This window comes from Sarcophilus harrisii, chromosome 2 (genome assembly GCF_902635505.1).
Source record: "Sarcophilus harrisii chromosome 2, mSarHar1.11, whole genome shotgun sequence".
In the NCBI taxonomy this organism is placed as follows: Eukaryota; Metazoa; Chordata; class Mammalia; order Dasyuromorphia; family Dasyuridae; genus Sarcophilus; species Sarcophilus harrisii.
In genome coordinates, this window is record NC_045427.1 from 597,264,460 (window position 1) to 597,283,827 (window position 19,368).

General features: G+C 40.2%; 1 protein-coding gene across 1 annotated transcript in view; it reads left to right on the forward strand.

Moving 5' to 3' along the window:
• The window catches only part of ANTXRL (ANTXR like), an 89,754-nt gene extending 70,853 nt beyond the window's left edge, over positions 1-18,901 (forward strand). The window contains exon 18 of the mRNA XM_031956300.1: positions 15,167-18,901. Within this exon, the coding sequence (XP_031812160.1) occupies positions 15,167-15,403 (237 nt within the window). The 3' untranslated portion in view covers positions 15,404-18,901. The remainder of the gene's footprint in view (positions 1-15,166) is intronic.
• Positions 18,902-19,368: the final 467 nt, after the last annotated feature.

Consider the following 19,368-nt stretch of genomic DNA (forward strand, 5'->3'; position numbering starts at 1 on the left):
GCAGTTCTTGTTAGTTCCCAAACATGGCCCACATGCTGCCATCTTGGTAATTATAGTCATGCTGTTCCCACTCACTGCAACCCTCAGCCCAGTGCCCATGTCAGAAGTCAGCTCCTCCCTAAAGAAATAAGGGTTCTGTGAATATTTATTGAGTCAGTGTTTGGCCCCTGCCCTGCCATGAGGACAAATCACTCAACTTTTCTGAGCCTTAGTTCACCTAACTAGAAAATGAATAATAACATAACCCTATGCTGCTTTCTCACTGGGTTGTAGTGTTGGATAATGAGAAACATCTGAACAACGATTAGCTCTACAACAGAATGATATATAACTGTAGTGTTTTGATTATGGCAACAGAAATAGATTTTGAAGATGTTTCTCATCTTGAAGAGAAAGGCCATGAAAATGGAATCCCAGAGAGAAAGGGAGGAAGTGTGGCCATTTGTACCCAGAAAGAGTCCAAGAAAATCCACTTCCATGGGAGGCTTCAGTAATTGTATCTAAATAGATACCATGATGAGACATATACAATTCATAGATGTTTTTCTGAAGTTTCCAAGTCATCAGAGAGTTCCCTGTATACCCATACCCCTTTCTTTTGATCTCCCCTTTTTCTTCTTTTTTATTTTCATTATCTATGTTTTTATAGTTAAGAATTTCATTTTTAAGAACCTCTAATTCCTAGTGCATTACCTTTTATAGTCTCTGACCATAATACTATACTTTTTATAATTTTGTGCTTAATAAATGTTTGTCAAGAGACTGACTAAATTCTAGGATGTATGGCTATTTTTTGTCGAGTGATCCATTTTCTTACCATTGCAAATATGAAACTTCTTTCAAGGTTATTATCATTTCTACATTGCCAAATAAAATGACTTTTCCTGATTGGTGAGAATTAATTTCTCTGTCTTCAGTAAAATAAAACTGTCAATAAAAGGCATATACCTTTTTTTTAAAAAATCTGCAAAAAGAAGCACTAGAAGTGAAGAAAAGCTAAAACAAAGGAAGTTAATAAATTGAAAACCATATTGGTGCTTCGTCCTAAGTAATCTATTCTACTTGAAAGTATCAGAATAGACTGAGTACCAAGCCATTCTATCTAATCAAGATGTCGGCCACTTGACTTGATAGAATGTGTGGTATTTAAAGGGAAGGCCAAAGTGAAGCAAATATAGAAGCTCTTTCCAGACTTTCATGACCTTTCCGTCCCATGGGAAGGAGGGAAGGAGGAGGAGAGAAAAAAGGGGAGGAAAGAGAAGGAGAGAGAGAAGAGAGAGAGAAAGGAGAGAGAGAGACAGACAGAGAAGACAAACAGAGAGAGTGAGAAAAGACAGAGAGAGAGAAGTAAGAAGGGAGGGAGGGAAAAAGGAAGGTAGGGAGGAAAGGGGAAAGGGAGAGAGACAGAAACAGACACAGTGACAGACCAACAGACACAGAAAGAGAGATAAGAAAAAGTCAGAGACAAAGAACATAATTCTCCCTCTTGGTATTATAGCGAATCATAAAGGGAGAAGGAAAAAAGAAAAAAGAAAATTTGTAATTTGGGGTTTTCCCCCTTGCTCTCCAGAACTCTGTGGTTCAGTGTCTGTGACCCCATCAAAAATCTGCCCAGATTCCCATGGAAGCCAAGTTCCCTGCTTTGAGAAACCCTGGAACACAGAGACCAAGTACACGTGCTTAACATTGCACTATGTTATTGGGGTATTTTGCCCTCTCAGCTTCAGAACAGGAGTGATGTGGTCAAATTCTCTACTAATCAAAGATCTTTTTCAGAATTCTAACTGTAGAGAATAGATCACTGACCTGCATTGTCCAGGGTCCTCCAGTTGCTGTTTGTGGGAAGCCAAGTGTTGCTCTATAAGCTCAGGTCAGGTTCCTCATCTCCTTTGAAGGCTGGGACTTGAGCTACCCCTCAGCACAAATCAGGAGTCCCATGAGGCAGATCTGAGGAGGAAGTGCATTCTGGATACAGGAAAAGGAGTGAGATTCGAAGATTAGCCCAAAGACTAGTATGACTGGACTGTGGAGAATTTGTAGGATGGACTCAGGTTGTAAAGAGCTTTAAATACTTTCCAGACAACTTTGATCTGATCTCTGTTTTCAGAAGAGGGACAAGAAAGGCTGAAGAGGGAAGATGGACCCAGTTTGTGAAGATCTTTAAACACTAAACAGAGGAGTTTATATTTGATCCCCATTTTACAGATAAGGAAAGTTAGGTTCAAAGAAGTCAATTTGTATTTCAGAGAAATATGTGAAGGGCAGCTCAAAATCTAAGGTCTTATGAAATACTGAATATTAAACACTGAATGTAGAGGATCATTAAAGGGGGCTTTGGTTTGGGTTTTAGACTGTTAGCTTTGAAAACAAATTGAAGTAGAAAACAAGACTCCACTGCTTTTCCCATCAGTTTTACAAAGCCAACTGGAAAATCTGGGATGACTAAAATATAGACTCTAAGGAAGATAAGCCAACCATCAATCACAGTGCTATAAGAAACATGCAAAAGTAAATATAGCCCCTGGAAACTGGGCACCCAATTTCTCTGAGCAGCACATTGCAACCTTCATCCCAGCCCCAAGGGAAGGAGTGATGGAAACAAGCCCAGGGGAACATGCTCATTTTCAGTCCTGATGCTGCCAGGTACCCAGGGCCATTCCAGAGGAAGCAGAGATAGCTTTGATGAACCATGTTATGGCAAGAGGGAAGCCAGTGTCGAGCTCAGCAGCACGGGAAGATTTCTGGCAAATGTGGATCTGCAGCCGTCTCATCCCAGTTCTAGGACTGGTGAATGGAGGGTGACTGCATTTGGAAGTAGGACCCTTGTTTGGTTCTTGTGGAGAGACAGTGACTAGGCAGCTTTGCTCAAGCAAAGTCTTGTATTGAAAGTGAAGGATTGCTCACAGAGTTCTCCAGGGATTAAGGATTTTATGAGTAGACTAGACAGCTATACTTTAGAGAGTCTTAAGGGCACATATATACACATAAAACAAATGATAAACCTAGATAGAACTCAACTTATATTATTTACACAGTAAGGGTAGCACATCTGAAGAAATAAAATAAAAATTTTAAAACCCCAGAACTCAGTCTTCTTATCTATAAAATGGAATGCATCAAGTCAAGTCTATAAGCATTTATTAAGAGCTTACTGTATACCAGGCATTGTACTAGATGCTAGGAATTATTAAAGTATTAGGCTGGCATCAAGAAAATCTGAGTTCAAACCCTGCCTCTGAAACTTACTTGGTGGGTGACAAGTGATTTGCTCAAGCTGTCTATGTCTGTTTCTTCATCTATAAAATAGGAGTGGGAAGGAGAATTTGATTAGATAGTTTCTAAGATCCCTTTTAAGTAAGTCTGTGATTAATGTCTGTATTATTGACGAAAGCTCTTATTTTAAAATGTTTTCAGAATATGGAATGGAATAATAATTCTTAGGCTGTTTTATTCTGAAGAAAAGCGATTTCCTACCTTCTGTCACTGAAGGAGTCTTTCTGATTTAAAAAAAGAGCAGAAATATAGACAGCAGCCACAGTGAGATGATATTATGTTCCATTTTTATAACACTACATGGTTCTCAGAACATTTTTACTGAGGTGATACCATTCGCACCCTGTGGACAGCCTCACTTGTCTAGAATCTCCTTAGATATAGGGAGGAGGAATAATTAATCATTATTCATTGGTTTAGAGCTGGATAAGACCTTAGGGGACATGAAGTCCAATCCCCTCACTTTACAGCTATGGAAACTGAGATACAGAAAAGTTAAACTTGCCCAACTATATCCTTCAGTAAAAGAAGTAGAAAATTTGATAAGAAATTGCTTTGCTTCAGAATAAACCGTTCTAATGGGATTTTTTTCTATTTTATATTCTGGAAACATTTAAAATTAAGAGCTATAATCAGTAATGTAGATCATAAATCATAGAGTGGAAGGACCCTTAAGAGCCATGTAACCATGTATATAAGTATGGGAGGTGGGATTCTCCTGATGCTACATCCAAGATTCTGACCACCAAACCACCTGCCTCTCAATCCAGACTCTGCTAATGAAGGGGCAAGTCTACACAGTCTCAGATTCTTGTACAAACAATCAAAAAAAGGCCAAAGCATGCTGGCCACAGTCTTGAGAAGAATTTATTTTTTTATTTTTTTATATTAGCTTTTATATTTTCTTTTTTTTCCAAGTCAAGGGGGCAAAGTTTATTGTAATTATAATGCCAATTGAATGATCTAAATTCCAAGAGAATTTAGCAAAGAAACCAAAGCAAAGAGACAAATTTATCCAGTTCTTCTCTTTTTATGGTCTAAGGGTAGAACCAAGGAGTGGTCTCTGGAATTTGGTTACCACTGACCAACAGATTATTCATCTGACAGTCAGCAATGAACGGAGGAATGGTCTATTCACTATTGTCTCGGGAGTCTGATTTGTGGGATTATCGAAGCTGGATAGCTTTTTTATTTTCAAAATATATGCAAAGATAGGTTTCAACATTCACCCTTGCAAAACCTTGTGTTCCAAATTTTTTCTCACTTCCTTCCCTCCACCCCCTTCCCCAGACAGTAAGTAATCTAGTATATGTTAAATATGTACAATTCTTTGAGAAGAGATTTCAAGCCACTTCAGTCTCTTGGCTCACCCCAACCCAAATCTCTGCTGGGTCAAGGGTTCTTAGCATGTCTCTTCTATAACCCAGCTACCTCTTCTCAGAATATTGTTTTGTGGTTTACATTTCTCATTTGAGGAAATGTTGAATTTCAGTGGGAAGACGTAATTCTTTTTCCCCTCCAAGTTCATGGCCCTGCTGGAATCTATCTACCATCCCCAGGTTAAGAACAGCAATTAATCAGAGAATCTGGGGTTTGATGTTCTCAGACCGAAGCTATTATCAAGGGGCTAGGTCAAGAGAGAGCAGAGTAGAATGTGGGATTTTCAACACTTGTGCTTAAGAAGCCAGTTGGAGGAATGAAATGACAGGGGATGACCGAGAGTGGAAAGTCAATATAGGAAAAGAAAAAAATAACATGACTCCGTGGAGTGCCCTGCTCCCATGGAGTTGGGGGGGGGGAGGGAATGGCAGGGGTGCCTGGGACAGTCTGGCCGAGGGATTTCTTAGGGGAAATCATAATGAAACCAAAGAGAACTGGAGATGGACAGAGCAGCTGTTGTTGGACTAAAAGCTGAGCTGGCTCTTGTTAGCAATGAGGAATTGGCAATTGGCGTGACCTGGCGAGAGATGTCATTGTTCTCTCTGTGGAACCGGGAGGGAGACGGGGGAAGAGAACTGACTCTAAAGTCAGGAAATTTAGTTTCAAATCTTGCTTCTGACTTTCAGTCTTGTGGGACCTTCCTAGAGCCTCAGTTTCCCCATCTGAAAAACAAAAGAGTTAAAAAAGATGGCCCCTGAGATCCCTTCCAGATGGAAATCGCACTTTCACTTGTATTTAAATGCTTGATGGGAAGGTTTTGAATGTATATCCAACACAGAATGTAAAGAGTGGTGCTCTTTGAACTCTGTCTGAAGCAGCTAGATATCCCAGTAGCCAAGTAGCTCTGGGCTTGGAGTCTGGACAAATCACAAGTCAGTTTTCCAAACCATAAAATGAAGATAATAATGCCAGTTTTTCAGGATGGTCGTGATGAGGAAATAAAATATTTGCGAAACAATTAGCACAATGTCTGGCATAAAATCTGTGTTTAATAATGCTTACTGTCTTCCCATTGAAGCAATATGGCTGTCCTTTAATATGAGCTATTTTAAATGGAAAGCACCTAAAATTGGAGGGAATATGACTTCTTAGAGATTTCTTTAACCACAAACATTCCCCCAAACTTAAGAAGTTTTCCAGACAAGTCCAAAGAAAGGGACATAAAGATGTTTAAGTATTGGAGAACTGAAAGAAGCCTTATATTCCCTCTTCCTTATTTAATAGATAAGGTAAAATTATTTGTTGGGTGCTCCCTGGACAGAAAATACAAGAAAACTACTTTTCACTAGAAATATATGATAAAAAATGCAAATATTGTAAATGTATGGGGAAGCATGAGCACACATTATGCATGTTCACATGAATGTGTACGTATATGTGTGTGTGTGTATGTGTGTGTGGGGGGGGGATATATAGATATAGACAACCCATTGTAGTATTATAGAAAACACAATGTGCTTGGAATTGAAGGACCCTGGGTTCAAATTCAAAATTAGTGGAAATTATCCACTGGCAATCCAAGATGAATGATTGTTTCTGAGTAATATTGGGAAGACAAGCAACTGATGTAGCAGGTCAGGAGCTGGCATTAGAACCAGAAAGACTTCCACCTCTCTCTTTGCGACCCCTAAAATAAATATATATATATATATATATATATATATATATATATATATATATATATTTGCTGAGGCAATTGGGGTTAAGTGACTTGCCCAGGGTCACACAGCTAGCAAGTGTTAAGGGTCTGAGATCAGATTTGAACTCAGCTCCTCCTGACTTCAGGACTGGTGCTCCATCCTCTGTGCCCCTAACATATAATTTAACCCCTCCAGACTATTGTCTAAGTTACAGAGGAGCTGACCTGCATTTGTAGGGAATGTTCTCAATATGATGTTCTCCATACTAATGAAATTGTATGTCCAGTAAATAATAATGGGTGGAGAAGAGGAATTTATTGTTCTCTTGTTTTTCAGTCATGTTATTCTATATGCATTATATATGTGTGTATATTTATATGTATGTACATATATGTAATTATATATTGTGTCTGTAATATATCCATGTACACACATACATATATAAAAGCATAATACATATATACATTTAAATAAGTGACAGAGAGCAGAGGGTTAGCTATCAGGGGATTCAGGAAAATCCTCTTTAATGGCAGGTCACTTAAACTAACTCTTGAAGGGAGTTCACAGTTCCAAGAGGCAGAGATAAGGAGATAAGTTTGAAGCCTGGGAGACAGCCTGGGCCAAAATCCAGAGGGAATAGATGGAATGTTCTATATGTTAAGGCAGTTTTGCTGGAAGTCAAGTGAGTAATGGGGAATGATGGTAATCAACTTGGAAAGCAAGACTGGAGCCAGATCAGGAAGGGCTTTAAAGTGCTTTATATTAGAGACAGCATAAAGCTCCAGAAGCTTCTTGAGTCTGGACTTTATTCTCTCCTTCTTTGACTTTTTAGAATCCTTAGCTTCCTTCAAGGTTTAGCTCAGATCCCTTATCCTGTAGGAATTCTTTCTTCTTCTACATTTGCTAAACCTCTCTCTTTCCTCCAGTTTTCTTACATTTACCTGTCTTTGCTTTATCTCCTCAGTAGAATGTGATTTCTTTGAGGACAAGGGCATTTTGTTTTTGTTTCTGTTTTTTCTTTGAATCCAGCAGGGTGCCTTGCCCAAAAACAAAAAGTTAATAAATGCTTGATGAGTTCACCTTTTGTTGGATTGATATACAATAGTTACCTCTGTTCATATTTTTTTTCATCCTTGAGTTGAGTTTTTGGATTGGTTTCTTTTTTACTGGTTTGGTTTATCCCATGTAGATTAGCCTTGGTTTAAAAATACCTGATTCTAGTTGGTGCAGTGGATAGAGCACCAGCCCTGAAGTCAGGAGGAGCTGAGTTTAAATCTGGTCTCAGACACTTAACACTTTCTAGCTGTGTGATCTTGGGCAAGTCACTTAACCCCCATTGCCTCCTTCCAAAAAAATCTGATGCTTATCCCTGAGAAAGTTTGCTTCATGAATATTTACCTAGAATTCAGCTTTGTCATCAAGACATTGTTAAATGGTTTACCTTCTCTTTCAAGAGTCAGCATCGTTCTGTATGCAGCTGGCTCAGAGTTCAGAAGCCAGGCCAGATGAGGGAGCCCAATGTATGACATGACCTTTGAAACCCCTTATTAGTCTGAGAGTCAGAATGGTAGAAGGAGCTACCAGTCAGCTATGGAGCATGAGTGTATGTGGGGCTTGGTGCTGTTCTGCAGATGGAGAGGAAGCAGAATTAGGAGGAAGGGCCAGAGCCAGCACCCAGAAGGAGTGAACTTGAAATCTGCCCAGAGATTCCGTTGTACCTGGCAAGCTCCAGAAAGAATGGCTTTCCTTGGCACCAAACATATATCCAAGCAAATATCCAGGTATTTTGCCCATAATTAGTGGCTGCTGCTAACTGAGGTTCTTCCAAACACATTTGAGATCATCCCTGCTTTATGTGGGGCTACATCCTAGCCCCATGACTGATTTATGGAAAGGTAAGAACTGATAGAATGAGACAACAGGCAAGTCTCCCCTAGATATAGAATTGGAAACTTGGTGAACAAATCAGTGTGAGGGAATGTGAATCCGAATTCTGGATGGTCCCACATCAGCCAGAGGTAGTGGGGTTGGATTGCACATCAGCAATGGATCTCACATAGGGTGAGAATAAGTCCCACTTCAGTCAGTCGATCAAAAAGCGTTTATTAGGAGCCTATTAAGTGTCAGGACTGTGTAAGGTGCTAGGAATACAAAGACAAAAATTAAATAGACTGAGCCTCAAGGAGCTTAAGCTCTGTCATATGCCTAGGTAAAAGTGTGAGGGATTCTAGAGAGCAAAAGAGAAGATGGCAAGTTCTAGGGAAAAAAGTATTCTGTAGTAGTGAGGTATGATGTGCTTTTGTCCAAATGACTAGACCTCTCTGGGAGCCTCAATTCTTTCATCTATAAAGAGAGAGACTTAAAGGTCTCTTCCGACTCTCAATTTATAATTCATTGATTTTTCTTTTCTTTTTTATCTTTTCTTTTTTTTTTCTGAGGCAATTAGGATTAAGTGATTTGCCCAGGGTCACACAGCCAGGAAGTGTTAAGTGTCTGAGACCAAATTTGAACTCAGGTCCTCCTGAATTCAATCCATTGATCTTTCTATCAGGACTCTCCCTTTTCCCCTTCTTCCATTATTTGAGGGAAAACTCCCATTGAATTTCTCAATATGTCATCCTTTAAGCTAATTTGATATGTAAAGTCATAGCTAAAAGGGATTTTTGAGATCATCCAGTCCAGTACCTTCATTTTACAGATGGAGAAACTGAGGACAACTTGCCTAAGATCAAGAGGTAGAAGTGACAGAAGTGAGATCCAAACTCAGATGCTTTGATTCTACAATTCTTCACTTTTCCCACTGCTGGAAAGTTCCTATTTACTAAACAAATTAATGTTGAGCTGTCCTTTGTTTCTTATCATGGAATTGGTTTAAATAGTAAGCTAACTCCAGAGGGCATTTAAAAGAAGAAACATTAGATAGCTATAAATCTTCACTACTGTGTAAAATAAGATACCAACAAGATGCCTCTCTAATCACATCCTACCAAAGTACATCTCCAGAGAGTCAGGCAAGAGAAAAGGCCTCGTTTTTCTAGGGCTCTTTTCCCATTCTTAAAGCTTGTTTCCATCTTAGAAGAGCAACATGGGAAGTTGTCAGAACCAAAAGAAATGCTACCCAGTTGCTAGGAGAGCCAGTATGTATCTAAAAGCTCAGGGGTGTCTTAGACCTCTCTGTAGACAAAGAACGCAGGGAAGAGTTTAACAAGGATCCAGTCATTTCAGGGGCCTGCCCTGGCTTGCCACAGCTCGCGTGGTTGCAGGGCTTTTCTGAAAGGGCTCGAGTCAGTTGGTTCCTCAGAGGTGCTAGCTCCCCCAGACAAGGAAGGCAGGACCTGGGGAGACAGTGGGCTCTCAGTTTGGGGTCTTTGCATGGTCAGGATGAGCTGGGACCTTGGATCAGTGCTTTCTGTGAGGTTTTTGAGGGAGGGAGGGAGACTGTGTGTGGTTGTTGGCAGAGGGAGTGAGTTTTAAAGCTGGCTTTGTCACTTACTTGTTGGCATCCTTCAGAAAATCATGACCCTCTACAGCTAGGTGATACAGTGGTGGTTGTTTGTCCAACCATGACATGCAAGTGAGGTGGAGATAAGTGAGGGAGGACTGTGCAAGTTTCCCCCCAGAGCCATCTGGGTCCAATGGCCAGATATAGAACAGGATGACTGGAGATGGCCCTGGATACAGTGGGAGACCTTGACCTTGTTAAGCTAAGTCTTTAACAAATCTGTTTGACAGAGACAATGCCCATTCAGTGGTTAAAAAAAAAGTGGAAGGACAAAGAATACTTAGAAATAGGAAGTTCTGAGTTCAAATTCCTTCCTGGACACTGGCTTGTGACCTTGGGCAAATCATTTAACAACTCAGCCTCAGTTTCCCCAGCTGTACAAAAGGAATAATCATAGTATCTACCCCCTGGGTTATTATGAAGATGAAAGAAGATGATATGTCAATTGCAATATATAAATATTGGCATTGTGCCATTATTATTCATATCCATTCTCAATCAACCAGATAATTCTGAACCATCTCATCTCTTAGTGCTATTGGAACAATAGCAAAGATGACTGAAAGAAAAGAAAAGCACAAATATAAATACTATGTGAGAGTTGTTATTTTTTAGTGAGGATTTTGTTTGCCATCTTATAGCACATCTGGTAGCATATATTGACAAATTTAGTGAGTCCCCTATTAAGTTCTGTGACTCCAGAAGGCCTGTCCCCATACCCCCAATACCTGCTGGCTTGAATTTGAAATTCCTTTAATAAGAGAAAGTCTCTTTGGGGACACCATTATACGAGTTAATGTCCCTGGAGAACTTACATGGTGGCTTAATTTACACAAGAAAATGATCCATTTAATGATTCCTGGCTGTGTGACCCTGGGCAAGTCATTTAACCCCAATTGCCTCAACAAGAAAGGAAGGAAGGAAAGAAGGAAGGAAGGAAGGAAAAGAAAGAAAGAGAAGAGAGAAAGGGAGGGAAAGAAAGAGAGAGAGAGAGAAAGGAAAGAAGGAAGGAAGGAAGGGAAAAAAAGAAGGAAGGAAGGAAGGAAGGAAGGAAGGAAGGAAGGAAGGAAGGAAGGAAGGAAGGAAGGAAGGAAGGAAGGAAAAAAAGAAAGATAAACCTGGTATTGGTGAGAACTAACACAAACAAAGCAAACTGTGGGTTGCCCTGCTACAAATGTTCATCCTTCAGACCAATAACGTCACATTTGAGTGGCTTTGTCACTTATTTGTAATCATCCTTCAGAAAATCAGGACCCTTGCACATGAATTCGAGTTGAGTGAGCCAGAGCTTCAGTCATTAACCTCACCCTCCCCTCTGGAGTCCGGTGGCAGGTCAGAAGCCAAAATGACTGGCAATGCCCTGGCGGCTGGCAGTGGGGAACTTTAGCCTTTATGATTAAGGTCCTTCCTAGGTCTCAGGTTATCTGACGCCATGTCCATTCACTTGGAGGAAGCTGGAACTTCTGCAAGACTCTCACAAGATCACCTCGTTGGCCTACTTGTGTCCAGGCCCTTCTCTTTCTGTGACAGCTCATTTAACCTTTAGCTCCCTTCTCTTTATGCTAGGAAATGGTAAGGATGCCCTTGAGTCCTTGTACCTTAACTGAAGAGCTAGACTGAAGCCAGAGCTAACGACAATTGGCCTGACTCCTGACTCCTCCCCTGCCCTAATTCCTGGCAGCAATTATGGAATCATTGAGAGGACAATCTCCAAAGTCCCTCCCACCTCTACAGAGTTAGACAGAATCAGAATTACAGATATTTTTAGAATTTGATTGAATCTTTGATAGCACAGAGAATCAGAATTACTTAAAGCTTCATTTAACCTTTGAAATCACATTGTCATTTTCCAGACAGGAAAACTGAAACCAACTACATTTGTGACTTCATTAATTCAATAAGCATTTATTAAATTCTTATTCTGTTTCAGGCATTATGAGAGAAACCAAGCATACAGAGACAAAACCAAAAGTCCCTGCTCCAAGGAGCTTATAATAGCTAGCATTTTATATTCTGCAAAGTGCTTTACATATATTATCTTATCTGATACAATAATCCTGGAGTTAGGTGCTATTATTATTCCCAATTTACAGATGTGGAAACTGGGGCTGAGAGAGGTCAAATTACTTACCAGAGTTACACAGTTTGCAAGGATATGAAGCAGAATCCAAATTCAAGCCTTTTTGACTCTACTTCCACACAAATCAGCCTTAATAAATCTTAATGTAATATATTTACCATCTTTAACATATATTGGATTACTTGTCATCTAGAGGAAGGGGTCAAAGGAAGGGGGGATTGGAACACAAGGTTTTGCAAGAGTCATTGCTGAAAATTTATCCTTGCATATGTTTTGAAAATAAAAAGCTTCAATAAATTTTTTAAAATAAATCTTAATATATTGAAAAAGTTATAAAATAAATTTTAAACAAGTTCACAAATTATAGCTTAAGAATCCCATTCTAAGGAAACACAATATGGTCTCATCTAAGTAAATAAAGAATGTATATAAAATAAACACATAATGAATGAACAGGGGCAGGCACTAACAACAGAGCAATTAGGAAAGGCTTTCTCAAAGGAAATCCCACTTGAGCTGAGAGGAAGAGTCCTGTTGGGCTTAAGATGATTATGATACATCTAGGTAGAGGCTTCCAAAAGGCACCTTGGGATTCAGATTCAAGCTCAGGGGGTTGTAGGAATCTCTTGTGCAGAGGTAAAGGAGAGAATTCTAGGAGGGAGGGAACTGTATGTAGAATGGTGTTGTTTATGCGGGCCATTTTATCTAGAAGATAGATACTAGAAGGGGAATGATGTGAAATGTCACAAAGAACGTGCAAAGAACAAAATATTGTGAAGGGCTTTTAATGTCAAACCTATGAGCTACTGTTTTATACAAGTAGTAATAGGGAGCCATTGAGGCTTTTTAAGCAAAAGACTGACCAAGATTTTTCTGAGTCATAGGAACCATTTGACTCCTCAAACTCCCGCCTTACAAGGAAGTGCTAATTCCTCTCAGAGACCAGCTCCTTTAAGTCTCCTGGGTTGGAAACGAGTGACTAGCGGCAGAGGTTTAGTTTTTTGGGTTTTTCCTCCGAGTGTGGTTTGGGTTAGAGTTGGAGCCTGTCTGACACTCAAATAGAGAATGTGCTACTTAGTCGTTTTGTTACCACAGAGGAAATAGAGCAGCGTAATAACTGTTTATTCCTTGTTCTGACATTGGCCGCAGTCTGGAGCGAAGAGCTAAGATTCCCAGAGCACGGCTTGAAGGTCAAATGCAGAGGCCACTGGAGATGTCTTCCCTTTCTATGTGCATCCCCTGCCTTCCCTCTCCCACTCCCGAACTCTATATAGGAAAACCAGAAGAGGGCCTGCTGCCGCTGGCCCCTTCTCCCCCTCCTGATCGCTGAGAGCAGATAGGCTTCCCCCGGCCACTGCACAGAGACCCTGAGAATTGTTTCTAGGACTGAGAAGCCAGGGGGCACGTTTTCTCCCCAGCAGGCAGACAGCCCATTTCCCAGAGCCGGAGCAGAAGAAGAAAAGGTGTGATTTCTGCCCCGTGGGCCCAAGGGAACACCCAGATGGGACCAGCCGCTGGTCAGGGCTAAGCCAAGGCAAGGCCTAATATTTCTGGGTTCCTGCACTGGACTTCAGCTGCCTTTTTTATGAGCATAATGAATAGTTCTCAGAGATTGTAACAAGAAAAAAAGAAAAACCATTTGTGGAGACAAGTTTGTAGTCGAAGAAATCCAGACTCTCTAGACCAAAGCTACTTGATATGAAACCTTAGGAGGAATCAACAAGGTATCTTCAATTTAGAGTCTGGGCCTGCCACGGGTCAAGCTGCCATGGGACAAGTTGCCATGGGACAAGCTCTGGAGGCAGAAGGGAGGGAGTTAGGGATAGGAGGAGCCCAGCAGGGACTCAGACTTTGGAAAGATGATGGTAACTGGCCCTAGCCATCAGCAGGCTATCATTCTTGTGGTTTCCAGTAGCAATCCCAGAGCTTTTATTTGAAAATGGGGGCCTGGCTGACTCAGACAGATAGAGCTGTGGTCACCAAGAGTCCAGCAGTCAGGCCACTGGGGTAATCTTGGCCCAGAGAGGAGAGGTCGCATAAGGGAGGGAGGCAGGCTCTTCCATTGCTTAGATCCTCACTCTGGGATTACCTTCCATTTACTCTGGATTTATCTTTTATGTACATAATTGTCAGATGCTAGTTATGTGCCTCAGTTTCCTCACCTGTAAAATTTAGATAATAATAGTTTCTATATCCCATGGTTGTTGTGAGAATCAAATGACATCATGATAAAGCTCTCCACAGACAATCAGGCACATAATAGATGCTATGTAAATGTTAGCTGTTATTATTGTCTGCATTTCCTCCCCCATTTTCCTTGAAAGAGAGGGATCTAATGCTAATTAATATTTACATTAACATTTTAAAGTTTGCAGAGCACTTTGCAAATATCTCACAATAAGCCTGAAGGATAGATGTTATTTTTATCCCCATTTTACAGATAAAGAAACTAAGGCAATGAGCAGTTAAGTTACTTATTATAAGTGTCTGAGGATGGACTTGAATAAAGGTCTTCCTGCTTCCAATCCAGGGCTGCCTGTAAAGTTACCTTTGTGAGTATCTTCAGTGCTTAGCATAGTGCCTGGTGCACAGTAAGCATTTAATCAATGCTTCATACACTGAAGTCATTCATATCTATCAGGGCTACACCTGGGATCCACAGACCCCTAATGGGTCCATAGATCAGAGTCTCCGGCAGGGTGTTCATGAACTTGGATGGGAAAAACATGCCATCTTTTATTTTCACCAATTTCTTACTAAAATTTAACATCTCCTTCAATTATTCAAAAACTTTAATGGGAAAAGGAAAATATAGGCTCCATGATAGCAAAAAAGGCTAAAAATCTCTGGTACAAATATGTATTCATCAAATTTAGGGGGCTTTTTTCTTTCTCTCCTTCTTTGGAGACAATTGACTTGGCCAGGAACATATAAATAGTATCTGAGACTGGATTTTAACTCTTGTGCTCCTGACTTCAGAGCTGGTGCTCTTGATTTATGATTATATATCCATATATATGTAATATATATCCACATATGGAACCTCCTGCATGAGATCACATCATCTGATAAAACAGCCAGAACCTTTTTTGCGGTTGCTCTTGCCTCATCCAGGAAAACTGGGCCCACAGATTGGGAACTACTCCAGTGTGATACTCATACTCCCACTGTATCCGTGACTAATTCCTGATTTATTTTCATTAACTATTGATTTTTTTCTCTCCCCAACAGGGAAGGTGCATCAACTTCACCCGAGTGAAATCCGATGGCAAACCAACGGCCTTCAAACAGCCCCCCAGACCACCCCCCAGTCATGAGAGTGTCCCCCTCAACAACGCCCCAAGGGGCCCTCCTCCCCCCACAGCATCTCTTCAGCCTCCCTCCAGGCAGCTGCCTCCTGTTCCCCCTCCTGCACGGCTGCCCCCAGGACCCCCACCATCCCGCCCACCCCCTCAGCCTGACTTTTAAAACTCCAGAGGAACCAAGATTGACAAAACCAAGTTCTTTGCTGAATTCAATGTATTTATTGAGTCTTGGTTTACAGTTGAAAAACATTGGAATTTGTTGCTGGTCAGCAAAAAAAAATACATGTGTCAATTTACTATATGAAATATTTTTATATATCACCTATAGTGAGTGGATTTATCAGTAGATAAACCCAGGTATCTGCCTTAATGTATATGTGGGTACTTAAGTCCCTATCTATATACCCAATTAATGTATATACCTGGATTGGTCATCCACTCCTAATGTTTCCTCATTACTCACAATTCCAGAATAAGAGCATTAAGAAATTAAAAGAAGAAAGACATTTCCTCAGAAGGTTCAGAAAAACTCTTTGGGCTGTGAACTTTCTTCTTCACACAAAGAGAATTCTTCTCTCCCCAAATATTTCAAGTCAATCCCATTGACCGACCCTTCTTCATTATTCCACATGCCCAGTTTCTACTGACATGATCAAGAATTCTTCTATATGGTATGGGGCAGCGAGCCCCCTTGTAGGGTGAATTGGACGGCAATTGCTTCTGCCCTCTCCCCATTTATAGAGAGATTAATTCAGATGATCTAAACCACATCCACACTTTTCACTTTGATCCAATCACAGTCATTTTCAGTTCCACTGAAAAAGAAGCAAGCCTTTTCCTTAATTTTTGCCATTGGTCATCTTCAAAGAAAGCAGGCTTTCTGGGAAAGGATAGTTCTATCTCAGAGCACATCACCCTCATCGGTGTGCATGTGTGTAGGGGGGAGTGTGCCTGGTGTTGCCCCATGCATACAAATATACCAAGATTTCCTGACGTGGGATTATGCGAAGTAACTCAAGGGTATTCCAGGAAGGGAAAACTACAATGAGCTGCGTCCTATTGTCCCGAACGAATCTTGATAAGTTAAACTTCCTAGTCTCGTATATTATATTTATACCATATCAGAAGGAGTTTCTCTGCAGGGCAAAGTACAAATCTGAATGTGTTTGGTTTTGTTTTTATGTATGTGTTTTTAGGCAGTATTGTCTGTATCAGTTGTGTAGTTGTAGAAATTATAATGATCTCTCCATGTTTTCTGTTTTTTTTACATTTTGCTGGTATGGTATGTATATAATGTACATGCACGTGCTATTGGCAGGGGCATCTAGGACAAACCAACTTCATGCCTTCTAGTAACTTTGTCTGTGAGTCATTATTTCCAATGGAAATCCCCACTTGCAGCACAATAATCCATCGCTTCTTCACACTTTCTCTTTTTTCCTCTCTCCTTATCACCACTATTATTTTCTTCTACATCCAAAGAGCAAGGCTTGGCTAAATGGGATTGACTCCTTGTCCATTAGCTTCAAAGGAAATAATAAACACACATAGTCAGCACTTAATAAATGCTCGGTCCCTTCCCACTACCTACTTCAACACTCAACTAAAAGCTGCACTGATTGGCTTCCTTTCACTTCCCTTCTTCCCTTTCCTCACCTTTTCCTGCAGAGTTACAAAAGTCTTATCTGCCTAACAACCTGCCTCCCAGTCTTGTGAGAATTATATTCCTTTAAAGGAGGGCTTGCATGTACTGGGTTCCTTAGAGAAAAGGTGCTAACTAAATGCAAAGTAATAGAACAGTAATAACAGCGCTGAGGGACTGCAGATGGTGAACTTCATAAAGATGATTGGCTCCATGTTGCTAGATCCCTGAATTTGGAAGGGAGAAAAGGGAAAGAACCTAAACAGAGCCCCAAGATGTCAGAGCAACTTCGTTATTATTCATTGTTTCATGATTCATGGTACGGTGGAAAGGCATTGTTTGTAGAGATCCCTCTCTGGTACTTACTTACCTTTGTGACCCGGGAAGGGGAACTCTTTGGTTCTCAGTTCCTTCATCTGTAAAAGGAGTGAGGGGCCTAGATGGCTTCTGAGATCCCTTCCAGGTCCTAGATCTATGTTCCTATCCACTACCCACCCTGTACAGCTTCTTTGCCTTTAATTTGCCTAATCAGAGGTATTTCACTCCAGCTTCTTAAAGTTATAACCTTGCATTACTTTTACAGCCACAATCTCCCTTGGTTTCTTCAAGGGACCAATCACGGGATTCATGCTGGCTCAGAATTTTTAGTCCACTCTCAAAGTTATCTGTACAAATAAGAAGTTTGTTTTAAAGTACATCCAAAGTTGAACGTGTCTGAAGCCCTTTCAAAATGAGGACTGGGTTTTTCAGGTACACATCAATATAAATGTTCTCCACAGACCTCACACCCAATGACAATACCAGAGGCAGCTAGGTTAGACTAACAGATAAAGCACCAGCCTCTGCACCTGACTGGGATCTCTCGATCTTGCCTCGTGATCCCGATATGGCACTCTTCTGAGTTTTGGTTTCTTCTTCTCAAAATGGAAGGGAGCCACAGTGTCCACTCCCAAGGCTCTTGAAGAGTCAGTTGGTAGAACAGTGTGAGCTTTCATGTTCCAAAACATCCCTTACCCCATATTCAGAGCATCTGCTAGTGGGTATTGGGGCATGAATGTATTTTTCATGAGGGGAGTTCCTCACCCGAATGGCAAGGAACCTACCTGGTGGGTTCTGGTAACAGGCTATAACCCATTCCTGTGGCATTTGCACTGTCTTAAAAAGAAAAGAAAAGAAAAACCATCCCTACGCCTTATTTCCTATTATTCTTCATAGAATGTGATCCTTAACTTTGGAGTTTTGAGGGGTTGGTTTTGGTTTTTTTATAAAAAGCAACCCCTCCCCTTTCTGTAAATATTGATAATTTTTTTACATGGAGGAACAGAGCAATTTTGCTTTACTGCTGGACAGTTAGAGTAATTTATTACAAGGGGCTTATGGTGGATGGCTTACAGGTGGCTCAGCATATCATGCATGCAGGCAAAATCCAGTATAGTCCAAAATGACATGTTCCAGGTCCTCCACAGTTATGGGAAAGGCATGGGGATGGGGAAGACCGTGATATGTTCTAGTATTCTTAGCTTATATCAGTTTATGCTTATGAGTAATGCCTAACACAGTAGAAATAGAAAATCCAGAAGATCCATTCATTTAATGCTTGAAAAAGATAGCTAGGAAAGCTTGGTCTTTTAGGGATAAGGGGGAAAATTTATTGTGTGGGTCATTTCAAAAAAGGAGTATAAATTCTAAAAATAAGAAAGAATGAGAATGGAATGTTGAACATTAGAAGAAAAGAGCTGTTGTTTTAAAAGTTTTGGACTTGTCAGAGGGAATAGAAAGTTATTTACAGAATGTGATTGGTATGAAAGGAAAAATAAATGTACCGCTTTCTGAAATTAACTGTTTCCACATTAGAATTGTGTAACCATTGAATGTGATGTGTGTCTGCCATTCATTTCTGTGAAACTCTGCGGCAACAGGACCACAATTAAATGTGGGAAAGTGTATCTGAAATCCAATATTGCAATGTAACATATTCTTACTGATTAAAAGCCAGCAATAAACCTGTTTAACAATTAATTCTTTGAATTTTTTATTTATTGTTTTTTTAAATTACATTGGAATGAAAATAAAATATAATATTTATCATTCTGGACCTCAGAAACAGGAATTGAGGCTTAACAAAGAAGTATAAGAGAAACCAGGCTAAAAAATGACAGCAAAACAAATTTTCACTTGTTCTTAATGCTTTTGTAATTGTTAAAATAGTACAGAGAAACTAAAGACCAATAATTTTTATGTAATTCAGGATTATTTCTCATCCCACCTCCATTTTTTCTCATCAGACCAGGGATCAGTCTGTGGATAGATTTTTAGGGGATCTTGGAAGTTGAAAAGAAAAAAAATTTTTAAATTTCACTATCCTATAACTGAAGTTAAACATTTCCCTCAATTATGATTTTTTAAAAAGTTTCTTGTGAGAATGGGTTCATAGATTTTACCCAACTACCATTTTTCTACCTGGTTTGGGAAATATAATAATTTTT